Genomic DNA, 12,090 nt, shown 5'->3' on the forward strand with positions numbered 1-12,090 from the left:
TAGGATGTTGCAAGTAAATTTCGTTTTGCCCCAGATTTAAGACCTTTGGTCTAATCTAATAAATTTCATGTTAAGACTTCAATCATTTATCACTATGACTTTATTCTGGTAATGTTTCTACTTTAATCTCATAATGTTAGCATTTTAATCTCATAGGTGCAATATTTTGACTTTATTTTCACAATTTAATTATTATCAGCACTTTTTTTAAGTCATTAAAGTTTGAACTTGTAACGTTACAACCTAAATCTAATTTTATAAATTTAATCTCTTAATGTTACGACTATTTTAATTTTAGGAATCTAATTTCACGACTTTAATCTCATAAAAATACGACTTTAACATTACGTCTTTAATCTTGTAATTTTACAATTTCAATATAATTCTATAATTTTAATCTCTCAATTGTACGAATTTAAATCTTGTAATGTTCTATTTTTGGTAATGTCATGGTTTTATTTTGGAACGTTTTGACTTTATTCAGGGAATGTTACGAGTTTAATCTTGTCAGGTTATTTATTTTTTCCTCTTAGACTTGATGTTAGGATTTTATTTAGTTATTTTATTCTCATATTTTATGAGTTTAATCTCATAGATTTTATTTTATTCCTCTTGTGATATAATGAGTTTAATTTAATAATTAAAATAACATCTCTTAGAATACACTTAGTACTTTATAAACCTCAGATTAAAGACCTCTGGTCTAAGCTACTGAATTCATAACATTTCTAACATCCTTAAACAGTAGATTTTTTATGTATATTAATAATACATTGTCTTGAATGAAAAAAAAAAAAAACCTTTAAAAATATAAAAATATATATGTTAATGCCTGTTCACTATAAATAAACAGAAGAAGCTTTTCAAGGCTTATTTAAGTCACTTCAATGAAAAGAGTCCTCTCTGAGGATTATTTCAACTATAATCTGAACTATGAGGCAGGGGGTGGGGGTGGTCTAAAGATACGGAGAACCCTAAAGAAATGAGCCCAAATTTAAAAACAATGAATCTTAATGACCTGTAATGGCTCTGATGATGGGAGCCATCCACCGGAACTTGGAGGAAAATGCTGAGAAACCATCAAATTAGACGTTAGTCTGACTAGATTATAATTGCAGTCGTATGTAATTCTGTTGCTGATAAAGGTCAATTTTGATTTTAAAACCACTAAATAATATCCTGTAGAAAAAACAAGAGGTGCTTACCAGCTAGAAACCGCCAAATTTTTGAAAGCCATTTTATCAGGTTCTTGATTCCTGAGACAAAAAGGACAAAAAAATGAAATCAGGAAGTTTAGGCTTCAGATTAGGATTACTAGAAATAAGACGTATTTATTCATACCTCGGAGGGTTCCAACCAGGCGGCTCACCCAGCCCCAAAGAGCTGACAGACCTGAGGCAGAGCAAAACAAACGTTTCCTTGCTGATTTCAGTTCTTCATAGTGGAGCATGAAGGAAACTCACCGGTTATGTAGCAGAAGAAACGGATCGGCCAGCGGATCAGGGCTGGGAGAGCTGCAGGGAGATCAAACTGCTTAAAACCAATCAAGACCAATAATCCACATCTCAACAGGACTAATTATCACCAAATTGATATAACTGATTAATAAACACTGTTATGAAACAGAAGAATGCTGAGAAGAATCCATTTTAAATAATAAAAAAAGTCTTTACTGTGGTTGTTGATGCTGTTTATAACCAATTTTAATTATGACCAAGTATTTATTGGGATTTGATTGATGCAGCGACACACAGTGGGCGATCATTCCCAACACAAAAGGATTTAAACTTGTTTGATTAAAACTACATTTTTTTTAAACTACTAGTTTTTTTGTCCAGGTCCTCTCAGAGCTAGCCTTGTACTGCTGATTGTTTTCCCACTGCATCATCCGAGTGAATTTGAGTTTAGGGTCACAAATTAATGGATGGACATTTCCCTCCAGGGTTCCTTTACTTACATTAAGGAAATCCAGACCATCACACCACCGCCACCATGTAGGGCCGTCAGGTTATTTTTCTTTTTGTCAAAACCTCAGTTAGTTATACACCTGATGTGACTGCAGCCATTCAAACGCCAGTCGAATGGCAGCCCACTACCCTGCAGTTCCCACAGAAATCCCATCAAACTTCCAGCTACTGGCCTCCTCATTGGCGTGCATCTTTTTTTACTCTGACTCCAGCCTTTCACTGAATTACAGGGTCTGACCAGTAGATGGCGCTTCTCTTTAGATCTTAATGTCCACAAATCATGACAGAAAGAATATTTTAGTACAAAGATTGATGTTTATAAAGGAATTGTCGGGGACCAGCCAAGGACCCATCAGGGAAAGTTGGGACATTTTTTATGGCTACAACTGTACAGGTTTAGCGCCTCTAGTGGCTAAAAGATGAACAGTGTTGCTCAGAGATCAAGGGTTTTAGCCTGTTTACAATCAAGTAGCAGAGGCTACGCTATCCGGTAAAAATTACATAATTATTTCACTTAATTTTATTTTATATGTAGAACCATGTATATTTTTGAATAAACTGATAAAAAAAACATTTTTTTTAATTTTTATTATGCCATTTTACATTTGTTTTAAATGTGCCATTTAATGCTATGGTATATTTAATTATTTATAGGTGCATTTAATAAATTAATGGTAGTATTCAGTTGATGATATGATGCTTTTAGGGCTGAAACAATAAATCCCATTAATTGATTATTGAAATAATCAACTAATTTAGTAATCAATACATTTTTAGCGGGAGTATAGAGTTTTATATGCCTTTATCTGACAGAGCGACTCACTTAGAGCAAGAATTATACCAAAAGTGTTAAAAATATATAAATATTTTGCATTTAAGATAAAAAAAATCTTGTTGGTCATCAATATGCTCTATCCAGAGGTGGAAAAGTTTCTAATTCTGTAAAAAGTATTTAAGGAACCTTCTTCTATTAGATTATTAATTAAAAAAAATTATAAACAGATTAATTGATAAACAACACAATCATTACTTGCAGCCCTATTTCCTTTAACTTATTTTGTTCTTTTAATCATGAAATCGTTATACGACCCCTGGACGGGTCAAACTAGAGGGAAACTCTGCCTAGATGTTGACATCATGGGCCTCCTGGAGTAGTTTTCTTATGCAGACACTCCTGGAAAATGTTTACACTTATTTGAAGCTGTTCTCAGTTTTTCAATTATAATAAAACATCCAGCTGTAATCTTGAGTTTCTTCTGATCCTGTCATGATGGGGTTTCTTTCAGATATCTTAGAACCTGTCTGATAAGATGAAGTAGGCTCTATGTGAGCTGGTAATGATTTGATTGATCAAACAAGGGTGGAGATGAAAGCATCACTGAGGCTTTTTGTTTCTATTGAGATTGAAAACATGTATTTGATTAACTTAAAAAGAGGCAGAAACTCTTCCTAGAGGGCAAATACTTTAACACTGAAGTCTGTCCTAGCAAAAAATCTTTTTCAGAGATAAATAGGGTAAGCTTCATGCTCCAAACTGCTGCAGAAAACAAACAAACAAACAGAGGCACAATGCAGCCTCTGTTAGTGAATAGGGAAGGTGTAGGCGACTGACTTTGTGAAAATCTGTAGAGAAGATATCCCACCACAGCGAAAGCTCCCATCTGGGCATTGCTGCCGCCAAGGAACCAGCCTAAAAACGAAAGAAAAGGGAATATTAGTTAAAACGTTGCTGTTATGGACGTCTGCAGCCTGGTTTACGAGGCTCTGAGACTTTATTGTATGCGAGGTGTAATTGATTTTGATTAAAACACAGTTAAGTCATCATTATTCAGCTGTCATGGATTACACACACACATTTTCTTTTTTTTTTTACAGATCAAACTTTAATCTTTCCTACCAGCAGAGGCAGCCCCCGCGTCATTTTCACACTGACACTCCATCTCTCGGCACAAGGAGAAGTATCAATCTTTGTAAAAGTAGCAAGAATTACAAACGTAACAGGAGGAAGAGGATCGAAACACTTGAAGGCAAAGACAGCAGATCAATCCTGCACAAAGTCCATGTCAGCCATTTTTTGGAGATTAAAACGTTATCTGAAGAGTCATTACCTTGTGAGCGCCGGCGTAAACCCCAGTCCACATCTGACAGAGCGGCTCACACCAGGGCAACGTTTTCTTCCTGCTGCATTCTGACACTCCCAGTCTGATTAGGCTGAACAATGAGGAGAGAAAAAATCCTGCAGGTATGCGTTTTATCAGGCCTCCCTTTGGAAGGACACACCTTCTTTCCAGAAGAACCGGAAATGCTGCCTCAGCTCTATAACTCGCCTTCTTTCAGTTTGAAGTAAAACAAAGAGCCGATTTTATAAAAAAAAGACTTTTTAATTCAGTACATCAGTAAATCTCATGACTTTTTACTCCTGGTTTTATTTCTTACAGTGTTGCAGTCAGAAAAACCCAGAATTAGATTTTTTTAGTGCAAACTGGTCCCCATGAGTTGGATTATTTAACTTTCAGCCCAGTGAACCTTCCAGCACCTGGACGGCGTTTCTGACGCGCCTCATGAACCCAGTTGATCAGTCAGAGCATCTATTAGCTCCTGCTTCTTGGTTCCGGTGGTTTTGATCCCAAACAGCTTGCATGCGTCCTTCAGGACCGGCACGGTCAGCTTTCCCAGAGTGCCGTTCTGCACGTGGGCCCTCAGGTCATCTGCGTTCACCTCCACTTTTGGCTTCTTTTCGGCTCCGCCTCCAGAGTCAGCTGCTTGGGATCAACAAAAATATATATGATCAGGTGTAAGGGCGCTGTCACGAGCCGCATCAACCAATCAGTGATGCTGATCTGGGAGCTGGCAGGGAGAGATATACATCGCTGAAGATACAGAGCTCTATGATGACTCCTCTGAAACAGGTTATTGACGCATAAATTAACTTAAAATGCTGAAACCTGCCAACAAAGCGCGTTCGCTTTTATTATCCTGGTGCCTGCAGTTTAGAATATTTAGATGAAAGCCACCTTCCAACTGCCGCAGTGAACCGGGAGGAGGCGACTGGGCCAGAGGCTGCTGATGAATGGGATTTCTACTGACAGTGCACCGCTGTATGTGGGGGTCTGAGCGGCTCCGACAGAAATAATACTGGAAGGCGGGATGGTAATCTGGATGAACTGACTGCAATGATTATGTTTTCAGGTGGATTTTCTCACTTTAAAAGATATTAAAACTACTATTCCCATTGATCACAGCAAATATAGCTGCAAGGCAGAGAAAGGATAGAGAAGCTCCGCCCAACGTGCGTCAGACACACTTTTGCACCGCTGGTACAAGCAGCAAAAAGGAAGCAGCAGACGCGATTTTGCTGCTCCTGCTGCGTCCGGTGTGAACGTAGCATTAGAGTGACCTATGAGGACGGTGGAAAGAAAGTTGTGGATAAAAGTGCAACAGTGTGCAATCATTGTGCAACACGTTTTGTTTATGCTAACAGCAACACGACCAACATGTCAGGCTAACAATCAACATATACCGAACCGAACCGAAAACCGTGACCACGAAACCGTGAACAAAACCGAACCGTTCCACCCCCATAAGGCACCCATACCAGAAGCCTCATTTCATGGACATTACGAAGCATCAGTTAAAGCAGCTATGCGCCCACAGGCGCCCGGCCTGAATAAAAAGACTTCATAGTATTAACCTAGCTGCTGTTTAGTTTATTAGAAACACGTTCAGCGCTCGTCTGGAACACGTCAGATACGTTGATATGCGTTGGAGAGAAGTTCTTGATAAGTTAAGCACAAGTTACTCCGAGGTTTAGGATAAGCTAGATGCCACAACTGATGAGGAACTGACACTGAACGTATGTCAACCATCAGATAACTGACCTGGAACTGATGGCATATGTATCGCAGACGCTGGCATACGGCAGGAAATGCTCTAAATTTCTCAACATACTCGGCGTATGTCGACGTGCTTCAGCGTACTTCAGCGGGCTCATACCTTATACAAAACTTACCAACAACTTATCCAACGTATGCCAGCATTTATGCCAGATTTTACGTGGATCAGGCAGACACTGGTCTAAATTGTTAAGGTCTAACAGGGGCTATATATACGACAAACAGAAAGGAACAGAGGTGAGTCTGACCTGTTTTCCTTTTGGGAGCGGGTTTGGTTTCTGGATTGTACCCTGCAGGGTAGACCAGATCTTTAAACTCTTCCACCAAAGGGCCGAGTCGTTGGTCAATCTGGTCCACTTTTGGCTCTAAGGTGGAAAAAAAACGAAAGAAGAAAAAGGAAACGGGGTGAAGACAAGAATACAAAAATATGTAGATGAGATGAAAAAAGTGCCTTTAATGTGTTTAACGTTCTTACTGATGAGGTCCTCTATCTCCTCTGGTTCATTCATGTCCAAAGCCAAAGCCTCGAGGTTTCTGAAATGCTGCTGCAGGACCGGGTTCTCAAACGCATCGTTCCTGCATCACATTAGAAAGAAGAAGGCGGTTTTAAAAGAGAAACCAAACCAATAGCTGATCGAATGCAGTCATCACATCTACGCTTCATGGGTCAGTCCGCCTCAATCAAAGACATTCTGCTTTTACATCAGTAAAGTCATTAACTTCCAAACATTTAGCTAACAGAGGAGACAAAAAAACTCACAGCTGAAATGATTACTGGAGCTGCTAATAGAATCAACCTTATTATCTGTATTTATGCTTCACTGTGCTGGAGCTTTTTGCATGAATGATCCATGACGTCCTGTTTCCTGTTCGTTTCAAAATGTTCTTTTGATCAAAAAAGTTTTTAAAACTTTAATTTATGGATTATTATTTTTCTCTCTAATTTTCTATCCACAAAACGTGATCTTTACTTGGAACAATAACGGGACAGAATTCACTCCATATAAAGGTGGCTAATAAAATGAACTAAACTGATTCTGATACTAAATATGCTGTGATTAGCTGACGTGTCAAAAATATTCATGTTTATTACTCCAATAGAAATATAAATCCTACCATTTAAAAACACTTTTGTAGAAGTTAGAGGATCGACTTCAGCTTTTTAATCCAGTAAAAGTGTAATGGTAATGTTTTTAAAACTAGTTAAAGTATAAAAGTAATGTAGGAAAAACTGTTAAGGCCAGACGCTTTCCTGCTCTACCCTATTAAAGGAACATTTTCTACCATTCTGGATGATAAACTTCCTTAGACTTCATTTTCTTAGTGTTATAACTAATAGTAACATTTAACTTTACATCATCTGGAAAAACTCTTTATTTTGGTATGTGGTGAACAACAAGTGGGGGCAGCACCGAGTCCAACCACAAAGAAATTATTTGACTGGATTAAACTAAATAATTTATTTATTCTTAATACCAACAGGCCATAATGAAAATTAGCTTAAATGAAACAAAACTAATGAGTCTATTCTTAAAGTCTAAGGAGTAGATGTAAAAAATAATTACTCCAGTAAAGTACAGAGAGCAAAAACTTCTATGTAAAGTAATGAAGTATTTGTACTTTGTTACTTGACACCTCTGCTGATTAGTGACCTTCCGCCAAACCCAGGGGTGGGAAACACAAAATGTTCGAAAATTGGACCAAACATACAAAAAACAGATCTGCAAAAATTGAAAAGGCTTAAATAAACCTCCTAAGGGCTCTATGTGAATATTAGGCCACTATTAAAATGCCAAAGTAAGCTTAAATTCATATTAAACATTCATGATTGAATATTTATATATTCCCTGCAGCGCATCCTGGAAAAAAATGCCACCATGTGACTAATCTGCTGCATGATATTTGGTGCTTTAAATTAAAATTCCATTATGGTATTAACGTATTAGAATTTTTTGCATTCATGAATTAAAGAAAAAGAAATCAGACTTTTGGTGTTAATTTTATTTTGAAAATTTGAAGAAGAAAAAAAAGATATGTGCATAATAGGGCGACCGTAACATATCCCAGTCGGCCTCAGCAGATGGCCGCTCACACCGAGCCTGGTTCTGCTGGAGGTTTCTTCCTGTTAAAAGGGAGTTTTTCCTCTCCACTGTCGCTACAAGCATGCTTAGTGTGAGGGATTGCTGAAGAGTCAATGAATCAACTGGTTTTCCTTAGATAGAAAATAGTGAATAAATTTGACTGTATGATCTGGTGAACTATAAAATGTCTTTAGATGATGTGTTGTGAATTGGCGCTATAGAAATAAACTGAATTTAATTAACTTCAAACCACAGAAACATTGCAATCGTCTTTTTTTCCCCTAACTGGGGGGAAACAGTGCAATAAAACACAGCCTGCAACAGCAGCCTTTTGATAAGCTAAGCAGGCTATTGAAATGAAAATAAGCCTGTTTAATTTAATTCCAATGCATCCAACAACAGCCACCTGCCTGGCACCGCACCACGCTGAAACATGTGTCACAGGCTATGACGCAAGTGTTTGCTGATAGAAATGTTTAAATTTATTTATTGTACAATTTTAACAGCAATGGAAAATATAACGAGTGTTTGTTTGTCCTCCTTCACATTATATAAACATTTTTTTAAATCTTTTTCCATTTTGTTTGCTTTGAAAAAGCTCCAGTGAGCCGCTAAAGAGCCACGGGTTGCTGAATCTCCCAGCCTTGGTCCCAACCGTCCTCTGACATCACATTTTCAGAGCGACTCTGAATTAGCGGGCACCACATAACCGTCGGAACATTTAGATTTCTTTTATTTCATACGTTGATTTATGCTATTTACTCTGTAAATAAAAAGTTTTTCACTCAGTCCGTATCACCTGCAAAGCCACATAATGCCTGAGTGATGGGTATTTGTAGACAAGACATACTTATTCCCATAACAAGCCAGATTCTTTCTCAAGGTTTATTCATAACGTTACTATTTAATCGAAGTGTCTGTTGATGAACCGTTCTTGCTTTGCAGAGATAAAATAAAGTGCCGACTGAGTGAAATCCATTGATCTCTGTTTATTTGACAGGAGCAAACATATGAATACTTTTTCCCCACGACACCATCACTGATGGAAAAGCCGAGAGAGCCAATCGTTCAGAGGAAACCTTGAATGTCTTCCTAAATTTCGGGAATGACCACAAGATTTCATTGAAACATGGATCACCATCCCACACAAAACAGGCACTCAAACCAACACAGGGATGTTCTATTAGTCACGGTATCGACGTGCTTCCATGTCCGTCCCAATCCCCAGCTACATCTAGCTTAGAAAATGTTAGACGAGAAGAACAGAAGCTTTCAGAAGCGTTAGTAAAAAGCAGAGGGGGCCGCTGATCATGACAGCCAAAGTTTCCTACAGCAACACATTTCCTGTTTCCTCTGTAACAAACCTATATTTGAAGCGGAGCTTGGCGATGATCTCCTTCATCTTATCGACCTGCGTTTGGGAGGCTGCTGGACATCTGGGAGGATCAAGATTTCTAATGTCGTCGGCGAACGGCAGGTAGATGACATTGAAGCCTGATGGAGGGAACAAACAACATCTAAATATTAAAGTATGAAAACTGCAGGAAGAAGAAATCAAAACAAAAATATGATCCAGAATGAAGGTAAACATCAAACAGGAAAACAGACGCATTGTTGCCAACTAAGCAACTTTCTTACTATATTTAGCAAGGTTATAAAGATACAAAAAATTTTAATATAATATCGAGATTCATTAATTTATATGCAATAAAATAATCTATGCAAGATAGCATCTTAACACTATGCAGATAAAAATAAACATTAAAAAGAATAAAGATATTTTGTAGAACATGAAAACGGAACGGAACTCAACAGAAGCATGGATGCCAGTTAAAAAAGTGTGCTAGTAAATGCAGAATAAATAATCCAAACCTAACACAATTTTAGACACAGAACACAGATTTATTTGACTAAATATAAGGCTTTCTGAGGCCTTATTCTTTGAATGAGAAAATGATCCGAAAATCTAAAATTAGCAATAGCAAAAAACATGCAAAAAGAGTAAAACATCTACCCCCACCCCCCAAAAAAGCGTCAAATCCATCAACTTCTTTGTTTGTTGTTGGAGATTTTGGCAACAATGAGAAAAATGCTGATGAAGCCAAAGGACCCTCATTCCAAAGGGGTGAACACGTTGGTCTGTTCCAATTTGCATGTTTATTAAACTAAAACAAGGCTTTGTTGGGCTGCTGTATAAAGTCTGGAACTCAACGCTATTTCTGACATTTTGAAATGAAAAAGCTTCCTGGATGGAAGAGAAACGTCTTCAAACTTGGAAACAAAGTCCAGTGGATTATTTTTAAACTTTGAGTGCTTAGGGAAGCCCCTCCCTCCTTCATAGCTCTGTAGCCAGAGAGAGAAGAGCGACTGTCCTTCGTCTCTCCATAAAAAAAAAAAATCAGAAACCAATGAGCATAGCTTCCTCTGATCCCTCCTGGATTTAAAAGCAGGAGGTAAATATAAGATCTGTCCACAGAGTCTCTCCCAGCACTGATTGTTAGATGAACAGAGAGCTGGATCACAGTTAGCATCCACTTCATTGAAACAAGGTGTCAGGGTTTGTTTCACCAACATACCCTGTCTACTAACAATAGATCTACGTCTTTGTTAATTGAAAATTAAGTGTTTTGCATAATTTATTAAGGCTGAAAATAATTATTCTGCGAATTGATTTATCTGTCAATTATTTTCTTGATTAATCGATTAATAATCTGATAGCCAAATGTTCCTCAAAGATTTTTTTAAAACTTTAAACCGGGGAAACTAAAATTTTCCCCTTGAGGAAGATGAATAGAGCAGATTGACAGCAGAGTCTTTTTTTTTAGATACTAAATGCAAAATCTTTATATGATTTTTTTTTACAGTCTTGGTTTAATTCCTGCTCTAAGTGATTCGCTCTGTCAGCTAAAGGCCTGCTTTAGAGTCTCTATACTAATAATAAATGATCAATGTAGCTGATTAATTCTTTCAGCCCTAATATTTATTCAACTTTATTATTCAGTGACCTAATAGATAAATATTATTATAGGAAGCTAAGATTACTAATTTGTTGGTAAAGAGTTTTTAATTATTTATTCAGTGTTTGATAGAGTCGGGGCAACAAACTGGTAAAATTATGTTTGCTATTGATCATTTTAGATTTCAAAGTTATTTTGACATTAAAATAATATTCAATGGGAAAAACGTTTTCTGGTATTGGTTCTGATAAATTAAAAATGGAAAACTAAGCAATCACATGTTGGAGGCAGCAGTTCGCATCGTTTGTACCTGGAGGAGTAATCTGGACCTTCCCCTCGTCGACTTCTTCCATCTGAGGCACCAAGGCAACAAATCTAGGCGGGTAGTTTCGGCGGGAGATAAAGCGGCACAGAGCAAACAGGTTTCTCTCGATGCACTTCTTCAGCAGAGCAGAGAACAAACTGGCACTTCCTGAAAGAAAAATAATAATAATTTTAACGCCGTGGCTTTTATGATGCAGCGAGCGATTGTTTTATTCATCGTTACGGTTGAATCAGTGGATCTACCTTTAACTTCGTCCTCCTCAGGGTAGATGAAGACAGAAGGTCGGATGTGATGATGCGGTTTGAGCTTTTCCATCGGTTTGAATCCGATCAGAAACAGTCCTGGGTCGTCAAACTTCTTGATGGCATCCACCTCATCTTTCTCCATCACTATTTGCTTCCTCCCATACACCTGAAGTCACAGGCGATTAATTATTTAGTGACAAATAAAAGAAGGATCATTTAAATCTATACGCCAGCTGCGGCTACCTGGGCTTTCTTCATCTCACTGGGCAGCAGCAGGCTGCCGGTCTGCATGTGGAAGGTGCGGGTTTTGCTGCGCACCGGTTCGTTGGTTTCCCTGTAGAGTCTGATGGAGGAGGGTTTCCTGGCTGCAACAGCGGTTGCATAAACCCCCACAGCTACATTTATACCATCTCCAAGACTCAAGCTTAACCTGAACACCATACAGCAAAAGAAGAGCATGGAGTGAAAAAACTAACTTCACATCAGAGTAAGCAGATGGAGAATCAATCAAAAATGGAATATATACAGTTTGTTTTTCTTGGAAAAAGTGTATTTTCCCTCGATTTAAAATGGTCAGAAAATGTACCAAAGGAAGGGGATTTACACTGAAGACAGGGCTGAA

General features: G+C 37.9%; 2 protein-coding genes across 2 annotated transcripts in view; both read right to left on the minus strand.

The window, feature by feature from the left end:
• The window catches only part of LOC107092863 (GTPase IMAP family member 4-like), an 11,506-nt gene extending 7,287 nt beyond the window's left edge, over nucleotides 1–4,219 (minus strand). The window contains exons 1-7 of the mRNA XM_015387550.1: nucleotides 4,076–4,219; nucleotides 3,865–3,933; nucleotides 3,580–3,657; nucleotides 1,464–1,514; nucleotides 1,342–1,392; nucleotides 1,206–1,256; nucleotides 1,019–1,069 (exon numbers count right to left, since the gene is read on the minus strand). Of these exons, the coding sequence (XP_015243036.1) occupies nucleotides 1,019–1,069; nucleotides 1,206–1,256; nucleotides 1,342–1,392; nucleotides 1,464–1,514; nucleotides 3,580–3,657; nucleotides 3,865–3,907 (325 nt within the window). The 5' untranslated portion in view covers nucleotides 3,908–3,933; nucleotides 4,076–4,219. The remainder of the gene's footprint in view (nucleotides 1–1,018; nucleotides 1,070–1,205; nucleotides 1,257–1,341; nucleotides 1,393–1,463; nucleotides 1,515–3,579; nucleotides 3,658–3,864; nucleotides 3,934–4,075) is intronic.
• Nucleotides 4,220–4,369: 150 nt separating this feature from the next.
• The window catches only part of xrcc6 (X-ray repair complementing defective repair in Chinese hamster cells 6), a 21,599-nt gene continuing 13,878 nt past the window's right edge, over nucleotides 4,370–12,090 (minus strand). Inside the window, exons 7-13 of the mRNA XM_015387549.1 lie at nucleotides 11,712–11,898; nucleotides 11,466–11,634; nucleotides 11,209–11,370; nucleotides 9,306–9,435; nucleotides 6,336–6,436; nucleotides 6,109–6,225; nucleotides 4,370–4,726 (exon numbers count right to left, since the gene is read on the minus strand). Coding sequence (XP_015243035.1) covers nucleotides 4,527–4,726; nucleotides 6,109–6,225; nucleotides 6,336–6,436; nucleotides 9,306–9,435; nucleotides 11,209–11,370; nucleotides 11,466–11,634; nucleotides 11,712–11,898 — 1,066 coding nt within the window. The 3' untranslated portion in view covers nucleotides 4,370–4,526. The remainder of the gene's footprint in view (nucleotides 4,727–6,108; nucleotides 6,226–6,335; nucleotides 6,437–9,305; nucleotides 9,436–11,208; nucleotides 11,371–11,465; nucleotides 11,635–11,711; nucleotides 11,899–12,090) is intronic.

This window comes from Cyprinodon variegatus, unplaced genomic scaffold (genome assembly GCF_000732505.1).
Source record: "Cyprinodon variegatus isolate N-32 unplaced genomic scaffold, C_variegatus-1.0 Scaffold398, whole genome shotgun sequence".
NCBI lineage: Eukaryota > Metazoa > Chordata > Actinopteri > Cyprinodontiformes > Cyprinodontidae > Cyprinodon > Cyprinodon variegatus.